This window comes from Dunckerocampus dactyliophorus, chromosome 5, assembly GCF_027744805.1.
Source record: "Dunckerocampus dactyliophorus isolate RoL2022-P2 chromosome 5, RoL_Ddac_1.1, whole genome shotgun sequence".
Lineage (NCBI taxonomy): Eukaryota > Metazoa > Chordata > Actinopteri > Syngnathiformes > Syngnathidae > Dunckerocampus > Dunckerocampus dactyliophorus.
In genome coordinates this window covers 9,900,075-9,918,896 of record NC_072823.1, presented here as the reverse complement: position 1 = coordinate 9,918,896, position 18,822 = coordinate 9,900,075, and the positions used below count along the sequence as shown (strand labels likewise).

General features: G+C 39.3%; 1 protein-coding gene across 3 annotated transcripts in view; it reads right to left on the bottom strand.

Annotated features, from left to right (window-relative positions):
* Positions 1–18,822, bottom strand: part of furinb (furin (paired basic amino acid cleaving enzyme) b) — a 92,870-nt gene that overhangs the window by 37,050 nt on the left and 36,998 nt on the right. For 2 of the 3 annotated variants that reach the window (XM_054775363.1, XM_054775365.1), the window contains 4 exons: positions 17,226–17,324; positions 9,850–9,945; positions 5,613–5,741; positions 5,414–5,490 (listed from right to left, as the gene is read on the bottom strand). In XM_054775363.1, the coding sequence (XP_054631338.1) occupies positions 5,414–5,490; positions 5,613–5,741; positions 9,850–9,945; positions 17,226–17,324 (401 nt within the window). Of the gene's footprint in view, positions 1–5,413; positions 5,491–5,612; positions 5,742–9,849; positions 9,946–10,125; positions 10,228–17,225; positions 17,325–18,822 lie in introns of all 3 variants that reach the window. The other variant, XM_054775364.1, reaches the window with a different exon arrangement.

Below are 18,822 nucleotides of genomic sequence, written 5' to 3'. Positions count from 1 at the left end.
GTTTTTTGCCCACCTGTTTTTTCTCTGAAATTGTTTTTTTGTTTTTTTTTGTTACCTTCGGCTAATGCAACCTTTTTGTGATCTGCACCCCTGTGTTTTTGGCTGTACTAATTAAAGAACTATTTTGTGCATCCACATCTGTGTATGACTCTGCATCCAGCTGGATGGATCAAGCTTATTAAAATGTGGCTCATTCTTTCATTCACTGTGATGAAGAGCAGGGGAGGTAGGTATGCAGCAGATGCTTTGCTAAATGTGTTTCTGAAAACCACTTACTGGAGCTATTGTCATGTTATTTCTCAATCACACAGTAAAGAAAAAAAATACAATGGGGCGTATAAAGATCAAACACGGTGCTTATAGCCGCTATAAAGGATACCATATAGGACTAATCTAGAGACACAAAACAATTTCATCAGGACTCTACAGTATTTCAGTATTGCTTTTCCTATGAAGATATGGAAGATTTAAACAGGCACAATTACAATTAAATGATGGAATGTACTTAAATTATTTTCCGGTCACTCAGTTTATATTACACTACATTTACTTCACAATTTTAACAACTGCATACTTGAATGTTTTGCACATGAAACCCAAAGTAGAAAATAACACAAACATATTTTGTTCAAAGGGGTTGTACATTTTCCCTAATGTACGTTTTTAACATTTAAAAAGAAAATTCTGTGACTTGCTGGCTTTTGTGATTTGCAAGTGAGTGATACTTCAAATACAGCATTTCCAAGTAAGTAACAACACATTTAAAAACGGTAGATGAGCACAACCACAGGCATACAGTATGCTTGTTTGTTTTGGGTTGCGTAGCGTGCAAGTAGAAAGCATAAAAGCATGACCGAGTGTGGCTGGTAGCTTAGCCATGCTTGGATTCATTGTAGGGATCTGTCGCTTGGCATTGCTCTTGATTTCAGTCTGTTTCTACAAGGCCTGAATAGTGCCTATTCAACTGTGCAACCCAATGGTTTAGGCTGTTTTCTGCTTAGCTGTGGGTCCGTTCAAAGGATTATATTGGAGCTCCAATATGTGTGGCCAACCACAAAGTTGCTGTCCCCCCTATGGTTATAAAAGACAATCAAATTTGCTTCAAATTCAAAGCCTTGTTGTTTACGTTTGAGGAAACTACACAGATTAATTTATTCAAAGTTGTGGTGATTAACTATTTTTTTTATAAGGGTGTCAAATTAAAGCATTAATTGCAACTGATTAATTCCAGTCATATATAGTGTATTATTTCTTTTCGCGTTAATAACATTTTTTATTTCTTTAAATTGAAGTTGGTTTCAGATTGAGCTCACGAACAGATAGCCATTCTCCTTCGGGATTTTTTAGTAGACAGCAGAATTCATGGTTGCATTTCTCACAGCAAGTCTTCCAGGTCCTGAAGCAGCAAAACAGACTCAGACCATCACACTACCACCACCATATTTACTGTTTACGGATGTTCTTCTTTTGAAATGCGGCGTTACGGTCCACTTCTCAGCTGCCTCACTGACATTCAAGAGTGGTTGTTTGCCTTCTTAACTTGTATTAATGTGTGTGTGTGCTTCTTTTGAAACAGCTATGTTTGTTTAAAAGTGCTATATAAAAAAAATTGTATTGCGTTTTATTGTATATTCAAGGACTGCTGCAAGCAGTGGACAAGAAAACAAAGTCACCTGCTTATCATCAGGACCTGCTTATCAGCTCAGGACCAAAGAACCTCAGGTTTGATATCAGTATAGGGACACAAGTGAAACAGTTACTGCCTGTGATAAAACAATGACAGATGTTATACTCTTGGAATAAAATGGTTTATCACAAAGTCCTAAGCAGCACTGAGGTAGGAGACAAAACAAAGCATTTTGATGGGGTCTGTACTTAAAATGACTGATACTGCACTTGCACTTAGAGCATAAATATGAAAATAATGTAGATGTTTGCATATCAAATTTTGTATAGTGTAAGTACAAAGAAAACAAATCTGAACAATGAATAGCATTCCCTCACAAATTTGTACATTGTACAGCATTGTATTCAATCGTATCTGATTCAAATAATCGTTTATCTGCCAGTTTTAACCAGTGTAGCCCACCAAAAACACTTAGAAATCAATGACTTTCAACATCATTGCCCTTGTAAATAAATTAGGAAAGTACACATAATAAACAAACATCTCCCCAAGTCTGCCTGGTTGTCTGAAAATAAACAAGCCATTACAAGTAGAGCAAACAAGATTAGTGTTGGAGGATTATATGATTCAGGCTTTGTAGCTTTGTAAACAACAATCTATAAACTGTATGATTGTCTTCTTGCAGGTTTCCCACTCTTGTGTTATCATTACTTCACATAGGAATCAGTGTAAACATTTGTCAAATTGTCAAGAAGCAGGCTACAACTTAAGGTACCAATCTCAAAAGTAGACAAGCTTGAGTGTTTGATGATGGCAGGAAATGAGTACGTCTTTTCAGATGTCTCAGCAACATGGGAAAGTGATCCTGGAGCTTCCCCTGGCCAGTCTCACAGACGTGTACAAGACCACCAAAGTACGACTGGGGATGATACTGGCAGATTCCTGCTACCCATACAGAGCAAAAACATCCCCCACCCTGGCAATGGGAAGAAAGAGAAGACCTCACGTGCCTCCTTTGCCCTCTCCAGCTAACCTGAAGCACATCTTAGTAGGATGTAAGACCAGCCTGACACAAGGTTGGTGGAACACTCAAGTGCTTAAGTGACTGGCTGCTATGCTGGAGAGTAGACAGATGGTCATCAGTGCCCTTCCTCCGCTGTCCTCCAACTCCTCTTCCACAAGACAATTTGTTTGCGAAAGTGAGAAGCTACCTAAGACCTGCACGGTATCATCTGAGGCCGGGTAGCTGGCTGCAGCATGAGACTGGAGGCTGTTCGCTGACCTTGTCACTACCAACCTCAGCTCTGACCTTGTGCTCTGGTCCCTTCAATACAAAGCGTGTACATCATTGTGCCTCACAGTGCTTTGGGGGTATTCTGTGGGCAAGGCCCATGAGAGCAAAAGGCTTAAGTATGCTGTATTGAAGGATTAATGCAGAACAACGGGCCTGGAAAGCCACAGTTGTCCCAGTTAAAGTTGGTTGCAGAGGTTTTGTTGGCAAGTCAACATCAAGACTCCTCAAAGACTTGAGTATCGGAGGTCAGGCCCAACGTCAGGCTAATATAGCCCTGTCTGGAAAAACATGTAGTAAGGGGTGTCACACGAAATCTCCCAACATTAAACCGCAACGAGATTTCTTGTTCAGAAAAAAACAGTCTTGCATAATAAATATTTTAATCACATGGTAAATGATGCATGTGTGCATGTGTGTCTGTTTTTCTCTTCTCTCAAACAAGGTGAACCAAGACAAAGCAAATACAAATGGAACAGCGCAAAATTGTGTGCAATCACAGAAAATGTACTTTGCTACATCACAAAAGACCTTTAATACATTAGTTTGACAGACAGTACGAATTGCCTGTGGTTAATTAGCGGTTAATTTGGTCTCAAAATAATGTAGACAATAATATTGTTGATGTAATAATTTTGGGGAGAATAAACATTTAAAAATGCACCTTCAATGTTTTGTGACTCAGTTAAATTAAAAAGTCTGTTTAAAAATAATGTTAAAATGTTAAAATCTTAGTCTCTTGTGATGATACAATGGGGTATTCAACCAAAGAGGAGCTCACACATCGACAATACAACGTAACAAAACAAGAATGAGGAATAGGCTTCAAGGCTAGGGCTAGCGTCAAAATAAAAGAATGAAGAATATTCCTTATGGGAGAGCATAATTCTTGGAACCGAAGATAGTCTATATCTCGAGGACATGAAATGTCAAGTGCAGCATAAAAAACGATTTGCCAACTAGCAGAGCAAACAGCTGAACTTAAATAACATACTAATTTCAACTCCAAACAGTGCTCTAAACAGAGAGTAAAGGTGCTGCCAGTGGTGCCGAAGAGAAAATGAAATGACAAAATAAGAGTCACAAACAGGGAATCACAGCTGCCATGGGAAAACCAGACCTGAAGTCCAACATGTCAAGCGGAACGTGACACACAGCCTCACATCTTCATTTTAAAAAATTGTAACATTTTCATTTTATGCCATTATTTAATCAAACTGGCTGCCATTGTTGTGGAAAACATCCACCTTACGTCTGTACAATTTATTTTTTTACCAGCAATTATCGATTTTAATCTGATTGCAAAGGAGTTATTGCTATTTCTCAGGCGCTTTCAGTATCACTTTAAATCACTGGATGTCAAATGGTCTTCTAAGCACCAACACAACACTCACACATAACTTAACTGGCTGGTCTAATAGATTGCATGCAAATTCAAATTTCAGTCCTCTGTGATTTAAAATAATGTCTTGTGCGCCTTTTCAAGGTGAATATTTGGCTCCATAGGGAAGCTAAATCAGAGACAGTGACTAATCCCCTCCGGTGGTGCTTTGTTCTGTTAGTGGGACAATGTGAGCTCTATGTACTCTATACTGACAGAATGGGATGGGTCTTCTCTGCATGACTTCTCTCTGCCTGACTACTCAACCTCAGGGCATCGACAAGAAACAAGACTTCTGATAAAAATTGCAGATGCTTTTATGACAAAAAAAGCACTTATATTTCAAAAGGCCAAATGCAACAATGCAACATGTACCACACAATTGCGTCACAGAAAAAAGCTGCAACAAGAAGTGCTGAGCAGAGACAATTACATTTTTATCTCACAGCATCTGCAATTGCACAAAGATTGATACACTTTACTCCCACCCGCACCATGTAGATGTGCTCTCTGAAACTGACATTAAGAAAAATAAGGGCAACAGCGAAAGTGGCAGTGTTTCGAGGACAGAGACAAGACAACAATTCTTGCTGTGCATTTATGAAGATCCTTGCTGCCTCTCATTTACTCCAGGCAGCAGCAATACACAGAAAAACAGCAAGAGGGAGATTTAAATTGTGTTCCATGCTGGGGCTTTACGGTTCTATGATTGAAGTCCAGTAAACATGTTTTAATGCAATCACCAAAGACTTGAGGGGTGGCATGCAAGAATCACTGAAGGCAAGTGAAAAAGGCCTGTGTTTGTAACAAATCAGTGCCAAAATGGCTGCAAGTCTGTATGGGCTGGAACTTGATGCTACATGAGGATGAAGTAGAAGTGACCCATTTTTGTACACGTTCGAGCACGAACAGCACAAAGTTAGAAATAACGTTAGGCAAAATCATTGGACAGATCAATGTATCCAGACCCATGTTATCTGGCTTAATTCTGAGTAATAACAAAATAATAACAAAATTCCTGCCCTGTTTATTAATTTGCATTTTATGAATGTACTTAATTGCCTACCAGTTAAAACCGATTTATTGCCAAAATGTTATGTTAAGTGAGTAATACCTGTTCTCATTACGCTGGGTGTATCTTGGTTGAGGGTCAGCATCTCCATCATTAACATCATAACTGGCCTCTGGATCCTAAGAGACAAAGAACAAAGGTTTAGAACACTCATGATGTCAGTGTTCTTTAGGTTCTAACTTAATGAATTCAGGTTCAGGTTTCTTAATGGTGTCGCTACTCCATTTTTTTTAAAACTTACATAATTGCTGATGAGATCAGGGTGGTCTTTTTCAATGCCATCATCCAGGATAGTCACCACAATACCTTTTCCAGTGTAACCCTGAGCCCAGGCTACTTTGGTATTCAAGTCCTGATGAGTCGGGGTGGACTGGAGGAGACAAAAGACCATTATAGAGATGGTACATTGGTACCTGGTTAATCCATTCCAGAAGGTCTGACTCAAATCAAAACGGACTCTAACCAAAGCAAATGTTCCCATAGAAAACAAAGTAAATCAAATTCATACGTTCCAGACACCCAAAAATATTAACACAAAACACATTTCATAGACAACAATTATAGTTTTACATGCAGAAAATGATGCAAAAATAATTACAAATGACAAATGAATGGATAACTGAACATTTAATATCACTTTTACCTAGTTTTGTTCGGGAAAACCCACAAAACCATCAATTAAAAAAATGACACAAAATAAACCAATAATTGTGCTGCAACCACAATTTGCAAAAATATAAAAAAAATATATCAAACTAAATATCAATGTGCTAGAACCAACAAATATCTACCTTTAATATACAAAAGGAAAAAAAAAAACAACCACTGGCGGCAGTGACATCATGGACGTGTGCTATGTTTGACTTGGGATGCTTATGTTTTGTTGTTGGAACCAGAAATTAGTGTTATGGATGTAAAATGTGTCACCCTCAATGTGCGGCCGAGTTGGTAGACTGTCACATGGGAACCGGAGTAGATGTGTATGCATCGCGGCCGATGACAAAGCCACTGCCGTCACATTTTCAAACCTCTGAAATGACGATGGTCTTCTCATTAAGCTGTAAAATTCGGAGGTCTTGTCCCTAGGTACCCTTGTCTTGGTACGGTCCATCGGTTTTCTCTTTTGTGTGGTCCATGTGTTTGTTATGTCCTGTATCTCCCACAACTCTAATATGAACAAACGCTGTTGTCCTGAAATGGTGCCAGTGGCCCACAATGCATTGCGTGATCACCTGCAAGTATTACAAAATTTTGTCTTTAGCATGTGATCCAAGATGGTGGCGTAAACAAACTGGATGGTATTTTGGACGCTAAAGAACGGATGAACGCAAGCCACGGCAAAATTTTTGCAAAAACTTTGGATGTTAATTGCAAAATGTGTTAATCGGGGTGGATGTTAACCGAGGTACCACTGTACTTACTCTAAGATTCTAAGCGAAATGTTTTTTAACACTGGGTAGACAAACATAGCAATATCAACGAATAACAAAAATATTAAACGGTACATACAAGTTGGTTGTCCTGAACTGACTGCTTTCTTTACATACTTCTTTAGATATTTTGTAACATTGCTACATAGACTGCATGATTTGGCTATTATAACATGAGCATAATTGAGAGCATAATTTGCAGACGATGTGGAAAACACTGTATTCCTGCGCACAATTCATTCATTCATATGTCTATGGGGTAGCAGGAATGGGCAGAGGCGGTAGTTTGCTGACGCGAGATGTTGTTTACAGCCATGTCGAGAAGCTAATTGCTGATGCTGTATCCATTAGTTTCACAACAGACGTGTTAATTCCATGACAGGAGATATGTGACGTTACACATATCGCTATCAGTATCGGTTGATATTGGAATTGAAAATTGAGAGTTGGACAATATTGGCATATCAGATATTGGCAAAAAAGCCAATATCGGACATCCCTAAATAATAATAATAATAATTATTATAATAACACAGGCCACAGTTGCAGCCATAACCCACGACAGGCTAAAACTAAACTCTGAACCCCCGACGTCACTTCCTGTCTGCCATCCATTCTGCTCCCCCTACGCGCACCGGAACACATTTAGTTTGACTTATTTTCTCTGATTATTTCGACTATGTTGGGTAATATTAATGTAAAGGTAATTATATGGGTGTTAATTCATGTCTACATGCTCTAATAATGTTAAAAAAAACGCATTTAGAAAAAAACGCATCTATGCCATAACTACGAAAATACAGCATTTATAAGAAAGGAATCCGACTTCGCAGAAATTAACTTTCGGGTCAGGAACCAGTTAAAATCTGGGTTTACTTTATAGAGCAGGGGTCTTCAATTAAAATTTAGTAAGGTCCGTTTATGCAATTTTTTTCACAGCGAAGGTCCGAATCTTATTTTTGCCTTAAATTGCATCAATGAAATGCACTATAGCTTATATGAATATGAAATGAAATGAAACCCTGCACATTACCCTGTTGTTTCAATACAACACAATTATCTTGGCACCTAAACTGCATTTAAAAGAAAATCGAACCAAATTCCGAATAAATAATAAAAGGTTTGACCGTGCAAACAGGGAAAGAACACAAGAGGCTTATTTTTAAATGAAATAGAACTGCACCGGTTTCGCAGAAAAAAATTCTAAATAATAACAATCAGTGTCTCTTTAAAAGAAACAGTACAGCCTCTTAAAGTTTCAGATATTCTTGTTATCGTTGTAGCTGACATTGGGATTTGCCAGAAGTTGTCACACAATTCGTCTTTTTGTTTACCTTTGAGTAAGGTCCCTGCAGCAGAAGCACTCCTGCACAACTCTCCCGTCAGTGCAAGTTTTTTCTCCATTGTTCATACGATCCTTAGTGACTCACTCACTCATTTGCACGTTGCTGTGCTGTAAATTAATGTGTTATAACTCTCGTAGACGTTTCATACTGGGCTCTAAGCGACGTTATTTTCCACGCTCTGAAATCAGACTTGGGTGGATACTTCCCATCCAGTGATGTGTTTTGTCAGGCAATGTCGCATCACGTTTGCACTTTCGACCAGCGCTACAAATTCAGAGCATATGAGACACAGCGGTTTGGCACTGGCTTCTGAAAGAATGAACATATATTGGGCTGTCCACTCACTTTAAATGTTTCCCTTTTCCTTTTTCTTACTTTTGAGCAAGCAATGGCTCACTCACTTCTCAGCAAGTAAACAAACTATTTCATTGGTTCATTTTGATTGATGTCCTCGCGTTTCCTGTCACGTAACCGTAATAACTGAAATTATTATGCCCGCAAATTGCCACTGTGATCGGTCCGTGAGCATGATTATAAGTCGTTATAGTTCCCATTCTCTTTAATTGGTCGCGGTCCGTAAAGGGCCATCACTGGGTCCGAGGCCCGCCACTTGGTGATGAATGTGTTTACCTTATAGAGTTAAAGAAGATCATAGGTGGCTTGTAAACACTGAATTCCCCCATTTTATGTCATCATCCCTATACTTGTACGTCTGCTCCTAAGGATGAGCTATAACGGTTAAGTGTCCTACTATAGCTGGTATGTTCAGGAATTTAAACTGAAATGGAACTGTATTGGATTTGAAATTATGTAGAAGCCTGAAAAAGTGGAGGAGGATGGAGACAAATATGGTATTATCAACTGGTGAAAGTGTGATATTTATAATTAACATACAAAGTATCAAGGGAGTGCTACAGGGGAAATAGATGGACAACATGCTGCTCAGGGTTACGACGAGAAATGTTGGACTCCAGCCACACATCTATTAAACCACAAGATAAAATACAGCCAAGAGAAAGCATCATTACACAGATGTAACTGCCCTATCCTCTACTTCTATTTACTTGTCACGTCAAAGCAGTGTAAAATACAAAGCCCTTGTGTGCAACTGTAGATGTGTTGTTTCATCTCCTATTCATGGCTGCTTTAAATCAGCCCATAACCATGTTACTTGTCCTTTGCAGTAGCAAAAGTGTGCCAACAAAAAGCTGAAAAGAGGAGACGGGGGCCAACTGAAGCATCAAAAAGAAAACAAAGAATGAAAAAAAAAACGTAAAAAAAACGTGTGGCCATTAATGTGATAATGGTGGTCCATCTGAACAATATCCTAGTAGATTAAAACCTTTTACCCATCCATCCATTTTCTATGCTGCTTAAAATCTTTTATAAACTGATTAAATAGATTTTGTAGGAGTAAGGCCATCATGGACAAATGGAGAAACATATTCACCAATCGCAGCATAAAAGAAAGGTAAAAAAAAAAAAATTACCACAGAACATACAGTACAGTAGAAGCCAAGGCTATGATGCAGTACGAGCTACAACAATAAGGCAGCTCGCTTGGATATGGAGCCAAGGCACTATTCAGCCATATAAAATTGAATTCTAAATAAAAACACTTGACCAATACATCAAGTCAATTGGCAATGATTTAGGAATATCAACACATTTCAGAACATGTATGTCAAAAAGTTTCACACACCAGGTACCACTGCTTGGGGAAATCCGGGTCTGTTGGGTCTTCAAAGACATCCCTCCTTTTCCTCCTCTTTACCACTTGCTGCTCTGCCCATAGAACCTGAGGCGTACAACACACGCACACACACAGTTATCACTGAGACGTTATTAGTTTCTCATGTGGGTAGTTTCTTCAATATCCAACTGATCGTAAATGTGAAAATACACACTTACAGCAGCGTCCAAAATATAATATGTAAAACTATACAGACAGGCATGGTGGGGAAGTCTTATTAATTACTTTCCTGAGGTGTGTCAGGAAGGTGGGATTCATGCAGTTTTACAGAACAGGACCCTTGAAGTCCTGAAGACTCTGGGATAGGTGCCACTTGGTAGGTGTCACCTGGTAGAGTGGGTGACAGTGCATTTTAAAAAAGTTTTTGTTATATAAGCACACAATCTTGCTATTATTAAGAAAAAACAACCTACATAAAATGTAATGTCTGTGTAAATGTTCTTTAAATGCTTGATTCTGAAAGCAAAAGACATTTTTTTTCCAAAAGCTTTCTTTATTGATTTATTTCATGCCGCTGTCAAAGTACAATGCTTCTTGAGCTCTGTGTTTCATGGTAATGTTGTCTTGCCGAGTGTGCAGTCTGAATGAAAGTATCTTTGATGCAACTTCCCAGTGGTGATAAACCTCAAAGGAAACATTGGCTACTGTAAAAGAATGAGGCCATCAACTTTGTTCCAGTAACCAATGAATGTTTTAATTTCATTGTATCTACACAGAACTGACCTCACTGCATCAGTGACCACAGAGCACGCGCTGTCCAAGCAATCCACTGCTGTGCTCAGGGTGTGAGCTTTACACATACATTTTACACCGGAATTTCAGTAAAAACACAAACAATTTTAGCCTTCTTCACACACCTTAACTTAACATTGTCAGAAAACAACATTGCAATATAACAATGCAACTTCTGCCAATCTTTTTAATTTATTTTAATAATTTGTTGATGAAATCAGTAACATCATTACTATCTTGAGTTGTACAGAAAATAGTACTACTCTCATTTTAGTTGCAATTAAAGACACAGTCCCCTACTCAGACTCCAATTACAATCAATGATGTGACCTAACGCTGTCTTTTCTCTTTTCTCTGTCTTTCTTCTTTGTCTGTTGTCCCTCTAAACATGTTCTGTTCGGTGGTTTTAACAATAAATTTGCAATGCAACTGGAACAGAAGGAGTACTCACCTGTTGTAAAGCAAAACTGTTCTGGTAAAACAATCATACAGTTCACCGATACTGCATGACTAAGCTGTTGAACAAGACAGGTAAAAAAATAAAAGGATCCAGAACCTTATCTTTCTGAGTCTGAATATACTGAGGATGACCTACAGGTTTTAGAAGCTGAACTGGCAAGAAGAGAGGGTGAAATGTCAGAGCAAACCGCGGCCGAGAGAGTCAAGGCCAGCATGGCTTGGTGGTGTAAATGTGGAGCTTGCCAAGCCATGCCAACAGAAGTCAAGTGTTTCTGCTGCTCTGAGTTGTACACAGAAAAGACTTGTACTGAAAAGATGCCCCAGGCCAGCTGGACCAGACAGACAACTGTCTCTCGAGTAAGTCACAATGATATTGATTCTGATATATGGAGCACATACTGTGCTTCATATCACAGTTATATTCATAGTCAATCTAGACATGTCCCTACGCAAGCCAAGTAATTCCTCTGTGTTAGCTCCTACAATAACGATGCCGCTATAGCTTGGTTAATATTCAGGTCATAGCAACTAAATTAAGCTTTCTTGGTGGTTTTTGGATGTTTTCAGAGCGCTTCATAGGTGGAATAGGTGAATCCCAATTATGTGAATTCTTAGTGAAAAACTGCCAGGACGAGGTGGCTATCATCAGGCAGTACACATATGGCCAAACAATGAGAGAAAAAATACAACACTCTATAAAGCACATCATGTGAAAAAAAATCCTTCTACTTTGATTTGCTCCAAATAGAATTCCAAATACAATTATGTTTTCAAATATATGTCAGAGCTAAGCAAGACTCATGGTTAAAGCTTATGCAATTGTCTTTTTTCCACTGTCTGATTATACAGTACGCATGGTGAAAAGCTGCATGTCAGCATCACACAGCTGAATAACAGACACAATGGAGCTAATCTAAAAGAGAGCAGATTGGTGACTATAAGAAGAAATACACCAAACAAACTCAAATCTTAGCACTTTCTAAACTCAAATCTGAGCACTCTCTAATCCAACTCAAACAGTCTTTTATAACATTTATTTTAGGACCAGGTCATGGACCACATGCACATAAATATGCACACCAACAACAAACCACCCACTAATATGGTGCTTTTTCTTTTTTTACTTGCAGGCTAGTCTGGTACTAACTCTGTGAGCAATGGGCATCCAAGGACTTCTTAAAGCAGAAATCATATGGCCCATGTACTGGATAAACCTTTCACATGTATGCCAAGGTTACTTCATGATGGTAATTAAAATAGATTTTGCATCCGACTTTGCATTGTATCAGTTCAGATTGTACCATGTCAAAATGCAACACTGGGACTCAGTTTTCCATGATCCTCCAGTGCAGTCTCTACAAATTACATTTTGAGAGCTGGTATTGGCCAGGATGTTGTTTGTCTACACGTGCCCCGCAATTGGCTGGCGACCAGTCCTGTGCGTACCTCGTCTCTCGCTCGAAGACAGCTGGGATAGGCTCCAGCATATGCCTGTGACCCTGGATGGATGGAGCTGAAACTATCGTTTACACTGAACCAATATGGTTTTGTGTAAATATAAGCCGAATACTATCTTCTTGTGTGCTCTTCTCTTTTCTAGGCCGCTTTGGCACAGCGGACCACCACAAGGGATTTTTCCTCATGGGCATCAGTACAGGGTACAGCCCAGAAGCTCTAGCGCTAAATTTGGACCAAGTTACAAGACGCCAACAACACGGCAAGCTCTATAGTTTTACAGCTCGCCATCTGGGCATAGCGTATATGCCATGCCGTAGTATGTGCCATACTGGGTTTTCAAACCGGGGTCGCCCATGTAGGCCGATAGTGTTGTTAGCGATGTGCCATACATGCGTTTACAGTGAGGGGAACACATTAAGTAAGCTAGCCGGGACCGCCGTAAGATTGCCACGATAACGACACTCTATCGATAAAAATGTAAGTCCCCTTATCTTCGGATACATAGTCACCAATACACCTGACTTACATTACTTCTTGGACGAGTCAGCAAATAATTTCCACAGGTGATTGGCAGCACGCCGGTGCTTGTAAAGTTGGCGTTCAGCCAGATGTGCGAGTATAAATAAAACGGCTCGGTGATTAAAGTTTCAGACAACTCCAAACAGCTACACTACAACATCATCTGAAGCAGTTCATTCATTCATTCATTCATTTTCAATGCCACTTAATCTCTATTAGGGTTGCAGGGGTATGCTGTAGCCTATCCCTGTTTGGACTGGTTGTTAGCCAAGGCCATCCTTAGAGCCACTGGAAGTGCTTTTGTATTTGCTAAGCCTCTCAGAGTACCTCTGTCAGTTTGTTCTCAGAGACTTGTTAACATCCAAGATCTCTTTGGACTCTATCATTTATTACTATTTATGTTTGCATGTGGCCTGTTAGATTTGAGCTCAATGTCACAGCTAAATGTCATTGTCCTTTGCAACGGCAGCCATCTTCTTTTACGTTACAACCTACATGGTTGGAAATGTGGGATGTCGTTGACTCAGGAGGCATTGAAAGGGAGTATAGCTTCAATTTAGTAATTAAAATTTGTACAGGCTTAGTTGTTAGATAACATATTAATATCCAAAATTTTAAGGTGCATGATGGTCTTGACAGTCAAACACAGCAACAACGTCGCAAAAGAGAATTAACTCTACGGACACCGACAAATAACACACATTTTTCTTTTGCTAGTTTTTGGAAACGTGGTCAAGTTGTGTTGCATTCCATCTTTATCTCAATTATGTGAAATCTTGCCCTTGATCTGAGACAAATCTTCCTTACAACAGAGTTGCAAAATATTCATGAAACATGTGAATGTTCTCCTACTTCATTAAAATTTTAAAAACAACCCCCCCAAAAATGTCATCCTTTCACGTGCTGTTTTGATTTAAAAAAAAAAATACACAGTCCCAGTGAGATATATCAGATATCTGTCATTGATATCTCTATTCAGCATTGCGTGTAATTTTTGCATATTTAGATCTGTGTAATGTTCTTCTTTAACTCTATAACTGCGGGCAAAAGTGGCAAAATTAAAGGGATAGTTTGGATTTTCTGACATGAAGTTGTGTGACATCCCCATCAACGGTGGACTATATCAACAGTGACTTACGCCCCCATTTGGTCCCGCCAGTCCAGTTCTGGTCGAATTTCGGTGACAAGGGACATATTTCTGATTAGTTGCTGGGTCATTTGAGTAAAGAGTTTGGCTTCTCAAAACAATATGCTTTCAAAAAGTGTAATACATATAAAAATGCCTCCTCAAAAAGATCAGACCTCACAAATCGCTCTGCGTTATATTTCTCCTGCCGTGTGCCTGCCCACTGTCGCCTCTACATTCGTGTGTATGTGATGAAGACGCTCACATCTTCTTCCGCTGAGGATCACACACGTAAACAAGATGGCCGCAGCGCTCCGTTCATCACATTTGTGTGTATGTGATAAAGATGCGAGCATCTTCAGCAACTAAGCAGAACTACGTCCCACACCACGGAAATCTGACCAGAACTGGACTCTTCGGACCAAATGGGGGCGTAAGTCACTGTTGATATAGCCCACTGCTGATGGGGATGTCATACAACTTCATGTCAAAAATCCAAACTATCCCTTTAATATACGTAGGTTGTGATATTTCAAGACCACAGTGCTAACCTTTATGCGACCTTGTTTCCAATTCCTTCACCAAGAAATATTTCCTCAAAATAGTTGTTCGGTGTGCTGCGTCTTTGGGAATATTTAACTGGAAAAAGTGTTCCTGAAAGTAGTTTAAAAAATCTTTAAAAACAAAATTGGAAAAATGATTGACAGCATAAACTTTGGCCTATGAAATCTAAATTCAGCACATGAAATAGCTTGAGATTGTTTTTTGTGGCTGGTTGCTCTTTATACTCTCCTCAGGCTTCCACAGCAACTTTCACTAACTTGGAGAAAATAAACTTTAATTTTGTTCTCTTCTATCGGGTGCAGCAAAATGGTGGTGGAGAGCACTGCCAGACCTTTTTTTATTTTATTTTCAAGCAACTGCCAGGCATGCTATACTCGTGATGCCTACTGGGAGTATGCCAGACATGAATTGGTGGACAAGGGCCAACCAGATTGTAACCTAAATGGCTTGAAGAATCCAACTTAAAATTCTACCTTGTACTTTTGATAAATGAAAAAGATTAATGAACATTTAAGGTTACCTTTTACCTTCATTGAAATCGTGATCCTTCACGTGACTATTTCCAAAGAAGCAATGTAGCAGTGACACACCATATGGACACCACCTCCCATGAGTTGTTTCTTGAATTCAAAAGTGTTTTCCACCTGAATAACCCAACATGGAGCCAAAGAAAGTTGCAAGTGCCGGTGTTTTGATAAAAAAGGTGAGAAACACCATTTAATTCAATAAATAATTCATGACAAAACAGGCAAATGACGTCCGTGTGGTGTCTGGCTGCCACATGTTGTCTTTGGGAACAGTCACGTCTTCAATGAAGGTAAAATTTTAAACGTTCATTTATTCCTTTCATTCGCCATTTACAGATGTATTTATATGCATTCTTGTTTTCTGCATGTCAAACTATAATTGTAAAGCTATAAAATCGTGTTTTGTGTTCACATTTTTGAGATTCAATAACTGATTACATCATAGATGGGCGTAGCTGACTTCCGTTGCCATTTTGTTCACAAGCTAATAGGATGCTATCAAGAAAGGACGTTTTCTAAAAAAAAATTACATTAAGAATACAGTTGGAGTCATGCAGTGTATTAATAACACGACAAAGGACAACGCAACCTGAACAAAAAAGATGCTTGCAAAGCCAAACGCCACAGCCCCCATGTGGGAATATTAACAATGAGCATATTTTTTTGTGACTTCCTGTATGGATGAACAGAAAGAAGCTCTGCACCAATCTCAAAAGTTTTGAACTATTATGAAACGTTTCTTGCCCACAGAGCTCGACTGTAATTTTAGATCTGTTTACTGACACCACCAACTTGTATACAGTCTAGCGCAGGGGTCACCAACGCGGTGCCCGCGGGCACCAGGTATCCCCCCCCACAACCACATGAGGCGCCCGCTAGCCTGCATTTCATTCAGGTTTTAAGTTAATAATGTGATGAACTCTAGAAAGAAATGCAGTCTGAAATACAATGTGATTTGTGGATACGAGCATTTTGTTAATGTTCTGGTAAAACAAGCATATTCAGTTTGTTTGGGTTGATATAAGCTATGAAAATAAATGTTACAAAAATGAGTAGCTCTTGGCCATTTCCATTTTTTGTGTAAACAAAATCGTTGGAGATCATTGGTCTAGCGCAGGGGCCCCAAACTTGCGGCCCGCGGGCCATTTGCGGCCCACCAAATCGTATCTTGTGCCCCACGACTGGACATCAAAGAGTAGTGTAACTGCAGCCCGCAACATCCGGGCAAGCTCAGTGTTATTTACATACTTACAGGGGCAAGTAATCACCAACACTGAACTAACAGTGGTGTTATCACATGGAGGTATTGTGAATTGTATCGTATTGTGAGGTGCCCTGAGATTCCCATGCCTCCTCCCAATGCTTGATGCGGCCCAGCCTCACCCAGACTCTACCTCCACTGGCCCCCAGTGAAATTGAGTTTGAGACCCCTGGTCTAGCGTGAGGAACTAACTTGTAAAAAAAACTAAAATTGTGCTGAAAATTAACGATAAAATCTCGTCTTGCTTCCAATGTCGTGCATTGTCTCGTCTTGTGCATAAGTGTGAATGTTTGTTTGTCAATGGGAATACCTCTGTTAAAGAACAATATTCCTACATAGAATACATAACATTTTACTTGAATCTAGCCTCATAAAAGCAAATTTTATCTCAATTTGTGTACATATGAGAGTATCTGGCTTAATTCTTACCTTGTAATTAGAACAATTTACTTAAATCTAGCTATGCAATTAGGAACAACTTGCTTAATCTTGGACCTGATTTCTCAATTTAGGACTAATTGTATTCTTAAAAGTCACAAGAATATTCTTCTAGCCAAGCAAATTTTGCTTACCCCGTCGGCAGAAATAAGAAAAGTTGTCTCATTTTAAAATAATTTGGTCATTTAAGTATGGCTGTTTTTGTAATGTAATGAGCTGTGAGAGCCCCGACATGTCTTACTTGTGCTTCTTGGTGTAGTCTCAGGTGCATCCCCTTGTGCCCAGACAATGCTCTCTTCTCCACCGCATGATGTCTGAAGTGATAATAATCTCCAAAAACCTACACAAATGCAGAAAGAGAGGTAATAAGTTCCCCTGCCGCAGTCGGGTACCAGATAACACAAATGTGCAGCATGCGGCAATTGTGCCTTGCACATTGGTACCAAACTCAACTCCCACTATAGTATATGGTATTTTACTATAGCAACTAAATTCAATAAATATTGTTGAGGGGGAAACAGACAGAAACTCAAAGCAAAACTGGAAATATTCCACTATTTACAGGCATTATTACTAATCATTTATAACTGCAGTTTAACGAGTCAAGTTCTATCATTAACACCACAGCTTCTTTGGAAGCACTCCTTTCCAGTTGAAAAGAATGTTATAGGATGAGTAATCCTTAAGAGTAATACCCTCAATCATTTGAAATCAAACTGTATATTCAGCAATGCAACAGAAACCACCCAGTAAAATAATTTTGCTGACCAAATAAAACACACAAGGGAAATAAACATCGTGAACAAATCCTCATGATTAATCATATGCGTCCATTTACAGATGAAATGGCATACAAATATTTTTCAAACTAGCTGCCTACTTTCCTTTCATTTGCTGCTCATCTAACAGAGCTTCAGACATGGCAGTCGATGACAGCTGTCACCCAAGTGCCCGAACACCTTAGAGAGTATTGTAGTTGTTCAATATGGCTCCTGGAGCCTCCCGCATCGCTGCTGGTCATGATTTGAAAGCAAAAAAAGAGGATAAAGACCTGCATTACATCAATCATAATTACATCAATCATAATATTGCAATCATAATATTGAGGCAAAAGTAAAGAGTAAAGGAAGCAGCCGTTATATGGGGATTCGCAAGAGACCAGATTCTATTAAATGAGGAAACATTGTAATCTGTACAGTGGTGCCACAGGGGACTGACTCACCTTCACCTGCCCAGTGGAGCGGAAGAGCAGAGGCAGAGGGGAATGACGGAGGGAGGGAAGAGGGAGGGAAGAGGGGAGTGAAATGCAAGATTTGACAAGCACACCAGGCAGGATGAACGTGTGTGAGGGGAAAGAAGAGTAGACACAGCAGGATGGGAGGTTCTCCTAGGGCTGCAGGGTGATTCTGCAGGCTGGCTGACCACACTGCAGCCATGGAAGCACTGTGAGAAATTTGCCAGCTGTCCAATTTGACTTGAATTATAATTACGACTATACTTGATCACATACTATTAGAGTAACCTAACCTATTTTTTCTGTAATGTACACTCCTGATCAAAATCTTAAAACTAGTTGAAAAATTTCTAGAATTTGCATTTTGCACATTTGGATCTTAATGAGGTTTTAAGTAGACCTACAGTATGCAAAAGCAAGAAGGGGGAGTGAGACAAAAAGCACTTTGAAAAAGTAATTTATTAAAAACAACAATTAAACTGAAATAGGCTGTTTATCAGCTGATCAAAAGTTTAAGACCATCGCTCAAAAAATAACTCAGTAATGAGTAGCTCCACCGTCCTTGTTAATCACTTCAAAAATTCATTAGGGCATGCTTGATGCG